This window comes from Salvelinus alpinus, chromosome 7 (genome assembly GCF_045679555.1).
Source record: "Salvelinus alpinus chromosome 7, SLU_Salpinus.1, whole genome shotgun sequence".
Classification (NCBI taxonomy): domain Eukaryota; kingdom Metazoa; phylum Chordata; class Actinopteri; order Salmoniformes; family Salmonidae; genus Salvelinus; species Salvelinus alpinus.
In genome coordinates, this window is record NC_092092.1 from 43,805,517 (window position 1) to 43,825,242 (window position 19,726).

General features: G+C 43.5%; 1 protein-coding gene across 1 annotated transcript; it reads right to left on the reverse strand.

Moving 5' to 3' along the window:
- Positions 1-205: 205 nt before the first annotated feature.
- mcts1 (MCTS1 re-initiation and release factor) lies at positions 206-19,049 on the reverse strand. The gene is made up of 6 exons (XM_071410449.1): positions 18,828-19,049; positions 18,237-18,389; positions 17,016-17,113; positions 15,275-15,408; positions 10,570-10,637; positions 206-755 (listed from the first exon to the last, which is right to left on the reverse strand). The coding sequence occupies exons 1-6, from the start codon at positions 18,836-18,838 to the stop codon at positions 674-676; spliced, it is 546 nt and encodes a 181-aa protein (XP_071266550.1). The 5' UTR covers positions 18,839-19,049; the 3' UTR covers positions 206-673.
- Positions 19,050-19,726: the final 677 nt, after the last annotated feature.

Below are 19,726 nucleotides of genomic sequence, written 5' to 3' on the forward strand. Positions count from 1 at the left end.
GTGAGAAGAAAACGTAGTCGCCGAGCAAAAACAATTGATTCTCCCACAGAGCTCCAAACAAACTATCCTCAACTCGAGTTACCATTTATAAAAAATGATTTCATTAAACTGTGAATGTGACATTCTTTTCGAATGATTACCAGTGATGCCTGTCTGTATTCATGCCCCATCAAGCATCATTGTACATCCTGGCATATGGAAGTGTCTGCTAGATTACTTTAGTTTTCATAAATACATACACCTAATGAAGGCCATGCGTGCCAAAACTTTGGCAATTAAATGTTCACTGCAAAGAGAGAATGTAACTGACCCCCCTAAAAAAAACTGAATTCATCTTTCTTTAGCCTCCAACTCGCCAGAGTATTCTTTATTGATTTCATGTCATAAATACATGTAACAGCATATACATGGCCCTATGATCTACAATCCATTTCAGATGTTTTTCTCCTGGTAGCAAGTGAGTCCCAACGACTTTAGCAAAGAAACCATGAAATGTAAAGGCAGTGCAAAAGAATGGAAAATAACTTTAAATGCAGGTTTTTATTTGTGCATCAATTGGAGGTTGGTTCAAAGCCTCCAGCTAGTTACGCAACTAAGTCCGTTGGTGTAAACAATTGACTGGCAGCCTCGCTGTCAAGAGCTCCATGTTGTCCAGGGGGTGGATAATGACATCTCACTTATACGTCTTCATGTGCCACAGTCCGTCGTTAAGATAATGAACATTTTCAACTCCTACTCCCTTGTTGACTTTCTCTCTGTTCACAAAAAGTGAAGCGGAATGAGCGTCAGGAAAGTTTATACGCGTACTGTAGTATATACAAGAAACTTCCGGCGCCGAACAGGATGGCTGCCTCGCTTCGCGTTCCTTGGAAAATATGCAGTATTTTGTTTTTCTATGTGTTATTTCTTACATTGGTACCCCGGGTGATCTTAAGTTTCATTACATACAGCCGGGAGGAACTACTGAATATACGATTAACGTCAACTAACCACCCTTCCTACCAGGAATATGACTTTCCCGAAACGGATCCAGTGTCTTGCCTTCCACCCAATACAATGGACCTGATCCCAGCCGGCGAAGCTACACGACGCCGAAAAAGGGGCAAACGTAGCGGTCTCCTGGTCAGGCTTCGGAGACGAGCACATCGCGCTCCACTCCCTAGCATACTACTCGCCAATGTCCAGTCTCTTGAGAATAAGGTCGATGAAATCCGAGCACGGGTAACATTCGAGAGAGACATCAGGGATTGCAACGTGCTCTGCTTCACGGAAACATGGCTAACTGAAAAGACGCTAACGGAGTCGGTGCAGCCAGCTGGTTTCTTCACGCATCGCGCAGACAGAAACATACATCTTTCTGGTAAGAAGAGGGGCGGGGGGGTATGCCTCATGATTAACGAGACGTGGTGTGACCATCATAACAACACTCAGGAACTAAAGTCATTCTGTTCACCTGATCTAGAACTCCTCACAATCAAATGTAGACCGCATTATCTACCAAGGGAATTCACTTCGGTCATAATCACAGCCGTATATATTCCCCCCCAAGCAGACACATCGATGGCCCTGAACGAACTCTATCTGACTCTCTGTAAACTGGAAACCACACACCCTGAGGCTGCATTCATCGTAGCTGGGGATTTTAACAAGGCTAATCTAAAAACAAAACTCCCTAAATTCTATCAGCACATCGATTGTCCGACCAGGGCTGGCAGAACTCTGGACCATTGTTATACTAACTTCCGCGACGAAAGGAGGGCGGGGCCCTCCCCCGCCCTCCCCCGCCCTCCTTTCGGAAAAGCTGACCACGACTCCATTTTGTTGATTCCAGCCTACAAACAGAAATTAAAACTACAAGCTCCAGCGCTCAGGTCTGTTCAACGCTGGTCCGACCAATCTGAATCCACGCTTCAAGACTGCTTTGATCACGCGGATTGGAATATGTTCCGCACGGCGTCCAACAACAACAATGATGAATATGCAGATTCGGTGAGCGAGTTCATTAGGAAGTGCATTGACGATGTCGTACCCAGAGCAACGATTAAAACATTCCCAAACCAGAAACCGTGGATTAACGGCAGCATTCGCGTGAAACTGAAAGCGCGAACCACTGCTTTTAACCAGGGCAAGGTGACCGGAAACATGACCGAATACACACAGTGTAGCTATTCTCTCCGCAAGGCTATCAAACAGGCTAAGTCCCAGTACAGAGACAAAATTGAATCGCAATTCAACAGCTCAGACACAAGGGGTATGTGGCAGGGTCTACAGTCTATCACGGATTACAAAAAGAAAAGCAGCCCCGTCGCGGATCAGGATGTCTTGCTCCCAGACAGGCTAAATACCTTTTTTGCCCGCTTTGAGGATAATACAGTGCCACTGACACGGCCCACTACCAAAACCTGCAGGCTCTCCTTCACTGCAGCCGAGGTGAGTAAAACATTTAAACGTGTTAACCCTCGCAAGGCTGCAGGCCCAGACGGCATTCCCAGCCGCGTCCTCAGAGCATGCGCAGACCAGCTGGCTGGTGTGTTTACGGACATATTCAATCAATCCTTAGCCCAGTCTGCTGTTCCCACATGCTTCAAGAGGGCCACCATTGTTCCTGTTCCCAAGAAAGCTAAGGTAACTGAGCTAAACGACTACCGCCCCGTAGCACTCACTTCCGTCATCATGAAGTGCTTTGAGAGACTAGTCAAGGACCATATCACCTCCACCCTACCGGACACCCTAGACCCACTCCAATTTGCTTACCGACCCAATAGGTCCACAGACGACGCAATCGCAACCACACTGCACACTGCCCTAACCCATCTGGACAAGAGGAATACCTATGTGAGAATGCTGTTCATCGACTAGAGCTCAGCATTTAACACCATAGTACCCTCCAAACTCGTCATCAAGCTCGAGACCCTGGGCCTCGACCCCGCCCTGTGCAACTGGGTCCTGGACTTCCTGACGGGCCGCCCCCAGGTGGTGAGGGTAGGTAACAACATCTCCACCCCGCTGATCCTCAACACTGGGGCCCCACAAGGGTGCGTTCTGAGCCCTCTCCTGTACTCCCTGTTCACCCACGACTGCGTGGCCATGCACGCCTCCAACTCAATCATCAAGTTTGCGGACGACACTACAGTGGTAGGCTTGATTACCAACAACGACGAGACGGCCTACAGGGAGGAGGTGAGGGCCCTCGGAGTGTGGTGTCAGGAAAATAACCTCACACTCAACGTCAACAAAACAAAGGAGATGATTGTGGACTTCAGGAAACAGCAGAGGGAGCTCCCCCCTATCCACATCGACGGGTCAGTAGTGGAGAAGGTGGAAAGTTTTAAGTTCCTCGGTGTACACATCACGGACAAACTGAATTGGTCCACCCACACAGACAGCGTTGTGAAGAAGGCGCAGCAGCGCCTCTTCAACCTCAGGAGGCTGAAGAAATTCGGCTTGTCACCAAAAGCACTCACAAACTTCTACAGATGCACAATCGAGAGCATCCTGTCAGGCTGTATCACCGCCTGGTACGGCAACTGCTCCGCACACAACCGTAAGGCTCTCCAGAGGGTAGTGAGGTCGGCAGAACGCATCACCCGGGGCAAACTACCTGCCCTCCAGGACACCTACACCACCCGATGTCACAGGAAGGCCATAAAGATCATCAAGGACAACAACCACCCAAGCCACTACCTGTTCACCCCGCTATCATCCAGAAGGCGAGGTCAGTACAGGTGCATCCAAGCAGGGACCGAGAGACTGAAAAACAGCTTCTATCTCAAGGCCATCAGACTGTTAAACAGCCACCACTAACATTTAGCGGCCGCTGCCAACAAACTGACTCAGCTCCAGCCACCTTAAAAATGGGAATTGATGGAAATTATGTAAAAATGTACCACCAGCCACTTTAAACAATGCCACCTAATATAATGTTTACATACCCTACATTACACATCTCTTATGTATATGTATATACTGTACTCTATATCATCTACTGCATCTTGCCATCTTATGTAATACATGGACCACTAGCCACTTTAAACTATGCCACTTTATGTTTACATACCCTACAGCAGGGGTGTCAAAGTCAAATGGACGGAGGGCCAAATAAAAAATTTAGCTACAAGCCGAGGGCCGGACTGTTCGAATGTTCATTGAAAAAATTTTAAATGACGCATATAGTCTAGTGAACCTAATTGAACCTACTGAAAACCTAACAAATATATTCCAATATGATCAGATAAATAAAGCAATATTTTCTTATGGCTCTGTCAGTAATCTTTAATTTTCAACAGACACAAAAGACAAATTTCCTTTATATAAAAATCCCCATAACATGAACATTAAATGAAAGAAACCGGTATTCAAGGCACCATCAGTAGCCTATATTTTCTATTTTAGCAAAAGTGGGCTAAATTTACTTCAAAGAAAAAAACAATAATAGCAATTTTCTATCATCCACTCAACTGAAATATTTTTAAAATATAATTGGATTGAAATACAATAAAATAAAGTGCAAAAATCTATTAATCAAAAACAACACTTTGTTTAAGGAGAAGTAACATGCAGTGAAAACAAATATTAAACTTTAACTTTTAAACTTGAACTGAGTAAAAACTCTAAATATGTGATTGCACAGTAATGTTCACTTGTTTGAGGTTGAGGGTGATACTTGGTGGTGTCCCATCTTTTCCACAAGTTCATCAATGTTCGGGGTAAGGCTCTGAGCTGAGGAAATCCTCAGAATTGAGTGGAGGTGTTCAGCAGTAAGTCGACTTCTGTGTGATGTTTTGTTCAGGTTCATCAAAGAAAACAGTTGTTCACACAGGTATGTGCTGCCAAACATAGACAACGTTTGAGCAGCCTGGATGCGCAGCTGGGGCATTGTGTCGGGGAGGAAACGGGCGAACTCCGCAGCACCCACTGCCGCATATTTTGCCCTCAGTGCATCATTGCATTGGAGGTCAATCAACTCCATTTGGAGGTTTGGTGGTGAGCTTTCCACGTCAACAGCAAATGGGTTACCGAGCAGTTCCAACCTGCTTTTTTGTGCTTCAAAGTCAGCAAATCGGCGTCGAAAGTCAGCGGCAAGCATACCTATTTTATCAGCCAACTGTGCGCTCGGGAACGCACTGGTAGAGAGCTTCTCTTTCATGGTCTGGCAGCTGGGAAAGTGGCTCAAATTTTCTTTCCGCATCTGCGTCTCCCACAGAGTCAGTTTGGTTTTAAATGCCTTCACTGTACTGTACATATCAGAGATGACATGATCCCGACCCTGCAGCTGCAAGTTCATTGCATTCAGATGACTCGTAATGTCACACAGAAAAGCCATTTCACACAGAAACATTTCGTCTCGGAGTTGTGTTGTGTCTTTCCCTTTGCTGTCCAAGAACAGACAAATCTCCTCACGAAGCTCGAAACATCTTTGAAGCACCTTTCCCTGGCTTAGCCATCGCACCTCTGTGTGATAAGGCAAATCACCATGCTCCGTTTCTAACTCCGTCAGAAATGCCTTGAACTGGCGGTGATTCAAACCTTTGGCTCTGATAAAGTTAACTGTGCGCGTGATGATGCTCATTACATACTCCATTTTCAAGGCTTTACCGCACAACGCTTCCTGGTGTATGATACAATGATAAGCTGTCAGCTCACCTGTCGCGTTTTCCTCTTGCATCTTTTCCCGTATCTTCGCCACCAGTCCGCTCCTGTGTCCACACATCGCAGGTGCTCCGTCGGTTGTCAAACCCACGAGTTTTTCCCAAGGCAGCTCCATCTCATTTACACAGCAGCCTACTGCTCGGTGCGTCACCGTTGCATTGTGGGAAATGTAGTATTGGTGCGTGTAAAAGATCTGCGGGCTGCCGGCTTGCTGCGGTCTGCGGGCCGGTTCTAATAATAAATCAAGATCATCCCAGGGGCCGTAAAAAACCTTCTCGCGGGCCGGATGTGGCCCGCGGGCCTTGACTCTGACATATATGCCCTACAGTACTCATCTCATAGGTATATACCGTACTCTATACCATCTACTGCACCTTGCCTATGCCGTCTGTACCATCACTCATTCATATATCTTTATGTACATATTCTTTATCCCTTTACACTTGCGTGTATAAGGTAGTAGTTGCGGAATTGTTAGGTTAGATTACTTGTTGTTATTACTGCATTGTCGGAACTAGAAGCACAAGCATTTCGCTACACTCGCATTAACATCTGCTAACCATGTGTATGTGACTAATAAATTTGATTTGATTTGACAAGTACACATGACCAAAAGTGGACACCTTATTTTCTAACATCTCGTGCCAAAATCATGGGCATTAATAAATATGAAGTTGGTCCCCCCTTTGCTACTAAAATAAATGTTCCCTTTAATTTTTTCAGCATTGAGCAAATTTCAGGTCTGCTGAGCCCAAATTGAACGTTGTGAAAATTCAGTGCAACTTCCAGCACGTGTTGACTGTAAACACTGAGGCTGTACCCACTTTAAATTACAGTTTTAACAATGGCCATGTATGCTACTGTGGCTATTTTATCATAATGTAGGCCTACCAGAGTGGCCTAAAACAACAGAGAAAATGTATTCCATAACATTTTAACAAGGAAATAGCTGTTCTATCATTCAGCCAATGTGTGGTGTTCAATGTAGGTTTACATTCCATGAGACTTTTGGGGGGAAAATGTACCTAACATTACCCTGTCTATCCACTTGTCCTTCAGATAAGGTGACTGAAAATGTTGTGTTGTTTTATGCAATAAACCACTTTACAAAATAAAATGCATTATTATTCCCATACCATTATTACAGAGAATCAGAACAATTATGCTACCATCTGCCTGTTGGTTATTTAGGCTTAAAATAAACTGTGTCAAATTACAATACTGCCCCATTGAGACTAAAAAAAAAAGATTTTACCTGACTCGCTTTTCAAAGATGTCTAGAAATATATTTACTTTGTGCTCTTGTAGGAAGCAATCACTCCCCTATTGCTGACTACAAATTATCTATAACTGGGCTAATAACATATGAACAAAATGTCCACACGTGGCTACATGCAGCTCTCGCTTTAATCTCAAAACTCGCACCGCTCATACGTTAGCCTTAACACAGTCCAGTTCATAGTGAATGGCACAGATCCATATATGAAAGCTGAAGAACAAAAACACATCCAGGCACTTACAGCAGGTGCTGGAGTTGTAGGCAAAGTCATGGAAAACAGAAAGGAAAACGCCGCGCACTGCTGCTCATGCTCCAGGTGATTTTATTTACAACACAACGTTTCGACCCGTAGGTCTTCGTGGATGCCTGATGAAGTGTTGTGTTGTAAATAAAATCACCTGGAGCATGAGCAGCAGTGCGCGGCGTTTTCCACAGATCATTATATGGCAGTGGTCTATTTGCATATAGGCCTACCGCAGCTCCGATTGTTTATGGAGCACTGGTGGAGCACTGGTCTGTATAGAGTACGGGCTGAAGTCAATGCAATAGAATCCTACTCCAAATGCTTTCTGCCTACAAAATCTATTGCATAGTTCATTTTGTTTCAGTATGTTGCAGGGAATTGTTGATAGTGTTAACAGGGAAAACTCTAGAACAGTGGTCACCAACCTTTTGAGTCAAGATCACTTTTGAGTCAAAATGCAAGCAGAGGTCTACAGCTTTTAACATGACTTAAACATAAGCCTATGCAACATTAACCAATTAAAACAGTACTGTAGCAATGAGGTTTGTGCAGTAAGCTAAAGGCCCAATACATTATCACTGCATATAGGCTTTGCTTGAATTGCCCAACCAATGCATCGTTTTTTTTTTATAAATTATATTTCTAAATTTGAGGTAGGCTATATGATCACACCGGTAATATATTCGTTGTTGTATTACTTGTGAAGCACAGCTGAATGAGCATACATTTAAATAATTTTATTTTACTGGGCTGATGGTGCCTGCATCTCATGGTCAGTCTCAGCGGAGGGAGAGAGCAGCAGACTAGGGGTCCGCCTATCAACACCCTCTCCCTTTCCTCCACAGACCAATAAAGGGACACCGTCTTCCAGATGGCGAAACTCGAGTCACTGCATTATTTCTGCATCATGGACAAATTCATGTTGTTTCTCCTATGACCAGACAAAGTGAAATATTCCTCGATATAAAAAAGATCCAAGCTGCTAATAATAACAAAAAATAACGCAAGCCTATAGATTCTTTCCTACTCATTCATTACTGCTGCAGCGTTTGTTGTGGCGCTGAGTGGAAATAGGAAGAACGCGCATTTTATGACTTATAATAATTTTGAATACAAAGTGTTCACAGTGCTGAGTAAGAACTTAAACATGAACTCCCTCATAAAATAAACATATCTATGCTCTATTCATTGACAGTCTCTCTCTAGTCATGGTTTTAAAATGTCTTTCTTTTATGCCTGTTACGTTACTGCAGACACGGTAATCTGAGCCATCCGATTGGCCAGCGGTAGACCTATAGTACACTTGATTTGCTCTCTGGGCCTGCCGGGAATGCAGAGTTTGTACCCTTAGACACATTAAATTGTTCAAAATGGCAATAGTTTGCCTACTCGGCACGTAGGGCAGCTGAATCGGGTGCATCTACCGCCAACAGCCCAAAACTAATAAAATAGGAACACAAGGCTTTATCGTTTGAAGTTCAATCTCGAGCTTCTCTCTGTTCTGCAGTCCCGGAGGAGCTGCGCGGTAGCCTCCGGGCTTTAGAGAGAACATTGGCTATTACAGCCTCCACTCTTCTGGGAAGGCTTCCACTACATGTTGGAACATTGCTGAGGGGACTTGCTTCCATTCAGCCATAAGAGCATTAGCACGGTAAGGCACTGATGTTGGGCGATTAGGCCGGGCTCGCAGTCTGCATTCCAATTCATCCCAAAGGTGTTCGATGGGGTTGAGGTCAGGGCTCTGTGCAGGCCAGTCAAGTTCTTCCACACTAATCTTGACAAACCCTTTCCGTACGGACCTCGCTTTGTACACGGGAGCATTGTCATGCTGAAACAGGAAAGGGCCTTCCCCAAACTGTTGCCACAAAGTTGGAAGCACAGAATCGTGTCATTGTATGCTGTATTGTTAAGATTTCCCTTCACTGGAACTAAAGGGACCTAGCCCAAACCATGAAAAACAGCCACAGACAATTAGTACTCCTCCGCCAAACTTTACAGTTGGCACTATGCATTCGGGCAGGTAGTGTTATCCTTGCATCCACCAAACCCAGATTCGTCCGTTGAACTGCCGGATGGTGAAGCATGATTCATAACTCCAGAGAACGTCTTTCCCCTGCTTCAGATTCCAATGGCGGCGAGCTATACACCACTCCAGCCGACACATGGCATTGCGCATTGTGATCTTACATGCTGACCAGACCGGACACGTCGCGTGCGTCGCAAAATACATTTTGAAATCCATGTTATTCAATTATTGCGCCAATGAGCGTCTGCGTTGCCAAGGGCTAAAATAGAACTCCTTTCTATTTCTGACGCAGATCGCGCTGAAAGTCCTGCCTCTCCAATCTCCTCATTGGTTTATAGAAGCAGGTACCCACGTGCCATCTCCTCATTGGTTATACCCACGTGGGTGATTGAAAGACGAACTGTGTTGCCGGTCGTCGTGGTAATACTATGAAAGTTTAGATGCCGATCACCATATAAGTTCAAAGATGAAAAAGCTTAGACGGAGGAAAGATGAGGAAAGATGACTAGAAACGATTCGGTTGGTCGGTTTATGTGTGGATTAATTGTCGGACCTTGTGGATTTCAGGTAAAATAACAACTCAATGTTTATATCCCAGGACAAATTAGCTAGCAACAGCAAGCTAGCTAAATAGGACAAATTAGCTAGCAAGTGCAAGCTAACTAGCTAAATTGCCATAGATGTTTAATGCTTTCGACCTGTCCCCAAATTAATGTAACCGGTTCAGAGTTTGTTTTGATATTTTAACCTGCGTGTCGTGATTGCATTTGGTGTAGGGGGACAAAATAAATGTATGCACGATAGCGCACGCGCGCAGCCGGTTTGGGTTCCGTGTTAGGCTTGTGTGCGGCTGCTCGGCCATGGAAACCCATTTTATGAAGCTCCCAACGAACAGTTATTTTGCTGACATTGCTTCCAGAGGCAGTTTGGAACTCGATAGTGAGTGTTGCAATCGAGGCCAGACAATTTTTATGCGCTTCAGCACTCGGCGGTCCCATTCTGTGAGCTTGTCACTTCATGGCTGAGCCGTTGTTGCTCCTAGACGTTTCCACTTCACAACAGCAGCACTTACAGTTGACCGGGCCACTCTACAAGGTAAAAAATTTGACAAACTGACTTGTTGGAAAGGTGGCATCCTATGACGGTGCCATGTTGAAAGTCACTGAGCTCTTCAGTAAGGTCATTTTACTGCCAATGTTTGTCTATGGAGATTGCATGGCTGTGTGCTCGATTTGATACTGTCAGCAACGTGTGTTGCTGAAATAGCCAAATCCACTCATTTGAAGGGGTGTCCACATACTTTTGGTGATGTAGTGTATGTGTACAAGTACATTTCTGTGGTGTAAATAGGAAAAGTCATTTGATAATTACATGTTTTCTGCAGACATCTTCATGACTCCGACACAAAGCGCATATTGCTTACTCTCCGCCATTATGGCCTGAAACCAATTGTCAAGGAAACACCACCTCACATGCACTTGATACTAACAGGAGGTGTCAAAACACCAATGTTGGTGTATGACAATTACAGGCTGACATAATGGTGCGTTCGGAAGGTTTTCAGGAACTCGTTAACTCCCAGTTGGTGAGTCATAACTAAGACATGAATGCATTAGTGCTTTTCAACCAGTAAGATTAATGTAGCTATTAATAAATTACTTTGCTTGCTTACATTGACAATGTGTCAAAACAGTGCATTTGGGAAGTATTCAGACCTAGATTTTTTCCACATTTTGTTATGTTACAGCCTTGTTCTATAATGGATTAACCCCCCCCTTTCAAGCTACACACAATACCCCATAATGAAAAAACAAAAACAGGTTTCGGCATTTTTCGAAATGTATTAAAAATAAACATTTACATAATTATTCAGACCCTTTACTCAGTACTTTGCTGAAGCACCTTTGGCAGCGATTACAGCCTCAAGTCTTCTTGGGTATGACGCTTCAAGCTTGGCACACCTGTATTTGGGGAGTTTCTCCCATTGTTCTCTGCAGATCCTCAAGCTCTGTCAGGTTGGATGGTCGCTGCACAGCTATTTTCAGGTCTCTCCAGAGATGTTCGATCGGGTTCAAGTCTGGGCTCTGGCTGGGCCACTCAAGTACATTCAGAGACTTGTCCCGAAGCCACTCCTGCGTTGTCTTGGCTATGTGCTTAGGGTCGTTGTCCTGTTGGAAGGTGAACCTTTGCCCTAGTCGGAGGTCGTGAGTGCTCCGGAGGAGGATTTCATCAAGGATCTCTGTACTTTGCTCCGTTCATTTTTTCCCTCGATCCTGACTAGTCTCCCAGTCCCTGCCACTGAAAAACATCCCCACAGCATGCTGCCACCACCATGCTTCACCGTAGGGATGGTGCCAGGTTTCCTCAAGACGTGTCGCTTGGCATTCAGGCCAAAGTGTTCAATCTTGGTTTCATCAGACCAGAGAATCTTGTTTATCAGTCTTTAGGTGCCTTTGGCAAACTCCAAGCGGGCTGTCATGTGCCTTTTACTGAGGCGTGGCTTCCGTCTGACCACTCTACCATAAAGGCCTGATTGGTGGAGTGCTGCATAGATGGTTGTCTTTCTGGAAGTTTCACCCATTTCCACAGAGGAACTCTGGAGCTCTGTCAGAGTAACCATCGGGTTCTTGGTTACCTCCCTGACCAAGGCCCTTCAACCCCGATTGCTCAGTTTGTCAGGGCGACCAGCTCTAGGAAGAGTCTTGGTGGATCCAAACTTCTTCCATTTAAGAATGATGGAGGCCAGTGTGTTCTTGGGGACCTTCAATGCTGCAGAAATGTTTTGGTGCATTACCGCCACCTACTGTACTGGAGTGTGGGCCAGAGACCGGGAGAAACTAAATCCTACCTGCCAGCCTTGTTGCTCTTAAAAAATATAAAATATCTGAGACTATATCTAATGACGTTCTACTCAATATACCTCTTTAAACTAATTTCCTGTATCTCCTTCTCCCTCATACTAGATCTCAGCCTCTCTTTCCCTCTAAACTGCCCACACTGTAGCAATACGTGCTCCACGTCTCGGTTTCCTGGCAATTAATCACACTTTACTGTTGGATGCTTTCCTATCACATTTAAGGACTTATTCAACTGGCTGTGTCCCACCCTTAATCTTGTAAAAATAGCCTCCTTTCTTCTGTCCCTTCCTACAGTCTTCCCCTCCCTGACTTTCCTCTGTACTTGAAATAAATGCCTGCCCTTAGCATCTCTATTCCACTGCTCCTGCCATCTCTGCACCATCACGGTCCATATCAGGCTTTTTGCCTCTGCCTTGCTCATTGTAACTACAACATCAACATTCCCACTTCTAAGTGCTTGTTTAGCCGGTACATCAACTGCCTCGTTCCCCTCCATCCCCACATGGGCTGGGACCCAAAGTAAACCTTACCTATATACCCATCTGTCTAATCCTGCCATGGGTTTGTAGCACCTCATAAAGCAGGTCTTGTCTGCTACGTGACCTAAAGGACTTGGAGACTTATCAACACTGCACATGAATCAGAGCAAATAACTACTCCATCTGCTTTGACTTCCTCCACTCACTGCAAGACCAACAGTATGGCCATCAGCTCCGCCATATATACAGCCAGATGATCTGTAATACGTTTCCTGACTTCCACCCCACATTCTTTCACTACAAATGCTGACCCAGTACGTCCTGTCTTTGGATCTTTTGAACTATCTGTGTATTTGGCCACAAAATCCTGATACACAGTATCCAGACGTCTCTTAAACAAATCAGATGGATCACCCTCCCTATCTTTCTGTAGTCTCTCCAACGCTTCTAGATCAACTACTGGAGGCGGGAGTAGCCATGGTGGATTCACAGGAATAGCTACCATTGGACTAAACTCCCTTCTATACAGTCCCATCTCCTTCGCCTGGATATTACCCACCCACCCAAAGCTCGTATTCTGTCTTCACGCATGTTCCCATGTAAAATCCCTTTTGCAGGATGAGACACCCCATGTCCCTGTAGGTTAACCCAATAATGAATTGCCAGCTGCTGTCTCCTAATCTGCAATGACATATCCCCCATCTCCACATGTAATGCAGCCATTGGGGACGTCCGAAACGCCCCACTACATATTCTGAGTCCTTGCCCCTGTATGACAGCTAGCCTTTCCAAAGATGTCCGGGCTGCCGAACTATACACTATACTGTCATAGTCTATTACAGATCAGATCAATGCAACATACACTGTCCTCTGAAATGCACTGTCAACTGTGGGACCTTATATAGACAGGTGTGTGCCTTTCCAAATCATGTCCAATCAATTGAATTTACCACAGGTGGACTGCAATCAAGTTGTAGAAAGATCAAGGATGATCAATGGAAACAGGATGCACCTGAGCTCAATTTCTAGTCTCATAGCAAAGGGTCTTGAATACTTATGCAAGTAAGGCATCTGTTTTAAAAATTCTACATCTGTTTTTGGTTAGTCATTATGGGGTGTGTAGATTGAGTAGAAGAAATGTATTTAATCAATTTTAGAATAAGGCTGTAACATAACAAAATGTGGAAAAAGGGAAGGGATCTGAATACACTGTACTATACTGTATGGGTCAAACTGCATTGAAAATGGCTTTGTTTTACAATCTTTTGGTTCGAGAGTTAAAAGGTAAGTGAAGAAACGTCACAACTCGTAAACTCGGGTATTAACATTCTGGTCTGAGTTTCCCCACTTGGAACTCAGATTTATTGAGGGCCGATCTAGTAGTAAGCTATTTCCAACTCTGGAACTCTGAGTTTCTGAAAGAATCATCATGACCATAATGAATATGATTACATATTCCCGTGTGGCGGTCCCGTGTGGCTCAGTTGGTAGAGCATGGCGCTTGCAACGCCAGGGTTGTGGGTTCATTCCCCACGGGGGGACCAGGATGAATATGTATGAACTTTCCAATTTGTAAGTCGCTCTGGATAAGAGCGTCAGCTAAATGACTTAAATGTAAATGTAAAATGTAAAATTACATGGACGGGGCCTGATCCTAAAGGCTCGTCCATGTAGAAAACGGGCCAAGTAAGACGTTGTACTGAACAAACAGTGCCTTCGGAAAGTATTCACACCCCTTGACTTTCTCCACATTTTGTTGTGTTACAGCCTGTATTTAAAATGTACCCCCAAAATGGAATTCTTTTTTTTTTTTTTTTTTTTTACTGAAATGTCTTGAGTCCTAGTATTCGACCCCTTCGTTATGGCAAGCCTAAATAAGTTCAGGAGTGAAAATGTGCTTAACAAGTCACAAAAGTTGCATGGGCTCACTTTGTGCAATATGACTTTTTGAATGACTACCTCATCTCTGTACCCCACGCATACCATTATCTGTAAGGTCGCTCAGTCGAGCAGTGGATTTCAAACACAGATTCAATCACAAAGACCAGGGAGATTTTCCAATGACTCACAAAGGGCAATATGTTTTATGTTTGGGGCAAATCCAACAACACATCACTGAGTATCACTCCTCATATTTTCAAGCATGGTGGTGGCTGCATCATGTTATGAGTATGCTTGTCATCGGCAAGGACAAGGGATTTATTTTGGATACAAATAAATGGAATATAGCTAAGCACAGCTCAGCACAAAATCCTAGAGAAAAACCTAGTTCAGTCTGCTTTCAAAACAGACACTGGGTGACAAAATTCACCTTTCAGCAGGACAATAACCTAAAAAGCAATGCCAAATATACACTAGAGTTGCTTACCAAGATCACATTGAATGTTCCCGAGTGGCCTAATAACAATTTTGACTTAAATCTACGGCAAGACTTAAATGGGTGTCTAGCAATGATCAACAACCAACTTGACAAAGCTTGAATAAGTTTAAAAAGAATGTGCAAATATTGAACAATCCTGGTGTAATCACTGCCAAAGGTGATTCTCACATTGACTCAGGGGTATGAATACTTACGTAAATGTGATACTTCTCCATTTCATTTTCAAAACATTTGAGAAAAAAAGCATTTAAATCAATTTTGAATTCAGGCTGTAACACAAAATGTGGAATAAGTCAAGGTGTATGAATACTTTCTCAAGGCACTGTACATGATCAGCATATCGGTCAAAGGAAGGATACAACTACTGTTTCTGAGGCAGAGGGGTAGAGTTTGGCACCTGGGGATGTCAATCCAGGGCACATGATATTGGCTCCACTTAAGACAAACTTGATGGCCCCTTTGTCTACTTGTTGGTGTGGAAGAATAAAGGGGTCTGTAAAATACGAACAGAAAGAAAAGAGCAACTTACCAAACAGTACAAGTACACAAAGCACATAGGGTAAATCCATTTGAATTCATTCACTTTTTTGACAGCCTCCCTTTTGATTTAATCAAAACTTTCCATACATGTTTGGCCATGGAAGAAGTGGTCAGAAAGTGACTTTTAGACCTGAATGCCAAAACATTCAGGAGATAAAGGTGCTCAAAGTTGACCCATTTTGCATACCCCACCACACCATGAGACATCCATGTCTTCATCACTGGAAAATAAACAGTTGATAACATTTAAAAGCTTACAAAACAAGGTTGTCTAACTATTTCATGACATCCTTAAAAAATAAATGTAATCATAGAAATTGACATTTTCCTTAAACATAAATGATCTAAAAAAAACATAACTCCTTTAAAAAATATATATATATTATTTGCATATGTTGTACATATTCATGTGTTGTAGCTTAGACCCTACCCTAACATCATCTGAGGTTATGTGCGCCCTCGATTGAGACACAACATGCAGTTGAATACAGGGTGAGTGTCATTACAATAATATGAGATAAAATAGGATCCTGCACGCTGCTCTTGCTAGTATTACGCTTTACGTATCAGCCTCAAGGCCTTCGTCAGAGTTTTTAATTGCACCCTTATGTAGACATTGCCCATCCACATCCGTTCAGTGCAGTGAATGGGGTTGGAGTCAAGGAAAATGTGTTACCCAATATAACAATGTGCATTTCATAAACAGAAATATAATTAATTGAACGGACTTATCCCTTCAGACCACTGCAATTTAGCTGGTACACCATTGAAATGTCAATTGATTTGAAATTTTAACTTCTAATTACTACCACAAAGAGGGCCGCGGGTCCACCCACCGTCAAATATCAACTTAAGTGTTCATGTCTGTCAGAATATTTTAAGATAATACACAACGCAGAGGACTAGAGGTCAATAGGGAATAAACGATCAATGGAAATAGTTGTTTTTCAGTTCATCTGTTTAGAATATGTGTAGGAATGTCAGTCCTGGACTCATAGCTACGTGTGTGAAGTTTTCATTGGTTCAAATGGTCTACACATCGAGTCTGAAACAGGATAATTGTAATCTGGCCATTGGCCCAATTTTACTGCAAGGAATTCTAATTGGTCAACCGCAGGCTAGGTTTGGGGGTATTAAATTACATCCTGTCTATTTGTTCTGTGGAAGAATCACTGAGGACAGGGGAGAATGAACATCTACCTCTCGCATAACATCTATGATTTGTCCTCTTTGAATAAACCTATTTTTTTCTCCCCTTGATTTGCTTTGGGGTCTGTGTTATTGAAGAGTAACATCAACTGCTAACATGTTTATTCTATCATCTATATTTCTATGATCAATAGGTTTCCTAAGGAGGATTGACAGTATACTTTAAAACAGAGTTTCCCATTCAAGTTAACATTTTGGCATAAAGTCACTTCCTGAGCACTTCTACTATGGGCAAATATGTATGGTAAGTTTCATTCAAATCAAAAGGGGTGCTGTCAAAAAGTGATTGATTTCAAATGGATTCAAATCACAGACACAGTACCTGCACATCAAAGAGAGCAGAGGTCTTACACTTATGCAGCAGTCGGAGAGTTGGGTAGAACGGTCCTTCTCTTTGTCTGAAGAAGAGCAATTCTCCATTCACTGTCAAGATTTCAATGTGTTCATGGCTGTGGGTTGGATGATGGAACACAAAACACAACATGTCAAACAGTTGCTCTCGTTCACCCAAGGGGGGCAATACGCAGACCTCTTGGGTTCTCAGCCGAAGCATGCAATGCGGCACGGCCAATGTGTACAACAGCCTCGACGCTGTCTAAACGTTATTTCTTGCAATATGGTTTTGTAAACCTTTGGAAATTTACTTTCATATCATCTATAAATAAAAAATAAAAAATAACAGTTATTACTATACACCTTTTTAAAACTGATCCCAGATGGCCATATTTTCACATATGGAAGAGAAAGGCGACCACCTGTTTCTAATAAGCTAACCAGCATCTCCAAACACCTGTGTATAATGGAAGAAGGAAACTAGAAAACTGCTATCGGCTGCAACTGTGTTAAAACCGTGTACAGCAAGTGTAATTGATTTGACGCTCTCAAACACAGCCACTGAGAAAATGCAGTGCTCAGAAAATGCAGTGCTAAGCAAAATGCAGTGCTATCTGGCCCTAAATCAACAGTACACCGTGGATAACTATTTGACCATGGTTACTGATCAAAACCTTAGAAAAACCTTGACAAAGTACAGGCTCAGTGAGCACAGCCTTGCCATTGAGAAGGGTAGACACAGGAAAACCTGGCTCCCTGTAGAGGAAAGGCTGTGCAGCCACTGCACAACAGCAGAACCTGAGACAGAGCTGCATTTCCTGACAAAATGTGAAAAATATAAAACAATTAGAGTGTAATTTCCCCAAATTTGAAACCCTTATCCAAGGTTTCAAAGACCTCTCTGATGAGAGTAGGCTACCCGTCCTGTTGGGGGAGGACGCAGAGAGCTGTGGGTTGGAAGCGAACTACATTGCTGCCTGACATAGGTTGAGGGACAGTGTCTAACAGACCAATCAACCTGCACATGTCCTCTACTGTATGCTTATTGTTATTGTTCAATGTATGGTTATTTTGACCCTTGGTTATTGCTGTTACTGTTGTCACGTTGACAATTTTGATTCTTATTATTTTCATATAGTAAATATCCAAAGTAAGCTTTGGCAATATGTACATTGTTACATCATGCCAATAAAGCAAATTGAATTGAGAAGGGGAGAAAATGTTTGCTTCTTGACTTACCATCTCACTATTTTGACAGGGTCCTTTTTTGGCATGATATGGTTGAGCCATGACTCAATGTCTGGAAACTGGTCCAACAGCTGGTTTTTGATGCCTTTGATTACCGAGGTCTTCAACTGAACACAGTTGGAAACATTTTCCTTCTCATCAAATCTGAAATGGGAAAATGGAAACACATTCATGTTAGTGTGACTCTTCACTCAATTGAAAGCTAATCAAGAGTTTACTTAAAGTCTACGTGGAAGACTAACAACATTGAATAGTTAGCTAACTAGCCAAGAAGCTAGCTACATGGTCATGTAGTTGGCATGCCTAAACTTGGTAATGTTATTTGTTTAGTTAACTACATGGCCAGCTGTAACGTAAACCACAAACTGTCAATATTACATTTGAATATAGTGCACAATTTGTGGGTGTTGATGTGCACACACGGAACTAGCTTATTTAGCTAACTAAATATGTGTATGTGACCAATGAAATCTGATTTGATTTAGCTGCTTAACCCTCTAGCTAGCCATCTGAGGTTGCGATTGGGGCCGGTCCCCATGGTAACGATGCTAGCTAGCTAGGGAAATCATGCTCAACACCTACTTTTTAAACATCCTCGTTGGTCACGCTCACTGTGTTTCTTCTCTACCTAGACAAGTCTTTTTAATCTGTTATGTTGCTTGATGTTTGATAAACAAAAATCCAATAAGATGTAATTCATCTATCAATTAAATAGTCCTTCCACGTCAGTTTCGCAGTTTATTGGCAGCAAGTGACGTCACTTGCGACAAACATTCGCCGAACCCCAACGGGGTCATGGCTAGAAGGGATCCAGCCACAGATGGAACAGATATTTCACCAGCTGAATGGTTTGAAGAATCCCCTTAGCGTTTCCACAGTGAGAGGAAATATGGTAGTGAGAGAAAGTACCAGGTCATGTGTCTTCTCAGTCATGTTGACACTGGTCTACTACTGTTGCTTTAATGTATTGTTGTTCTGACATGACGTGCCGTCCTTGGCCAGCTCTCCTGCTATCTCTCTCAGAATGACCTTCTTGATCCAAATCAGTCAGGTTTCAAGACTAGTCATTCAACTGAGACTGCTCTTCTCTGTGTCACGGAGGCGCTCCGCACTGCTAAAGCTAACTCTCTCTCCTCTGCTCTCATCCTTCTAGACCTATCGGCTGCCTTTGATACTGTGAACCATCAGATCCTCCTCTCCACCCTCTCCGAGCTGGGCATCTCCGGCGCGGCCCACGCTTGGATTGCGTCCTACCTGACAGGTCGCTCCTACCAGGTGGCGTGGCGAGAATCTGTCTCCGCACCACGTGCTCTCACCACTGGTGTCCCCCAGGGCTCTGTTCTAGGCCCTCTCCTATTCTCGCTATACACCAAGTCACTTGGCTCTGTCATATCCTCACATGGTTTCTCCTATCATTGCTATGCAGACGACACACAATTAATCTTCTCCTTTCCCCCCTCTGATAACCAGGTGGTGAATCG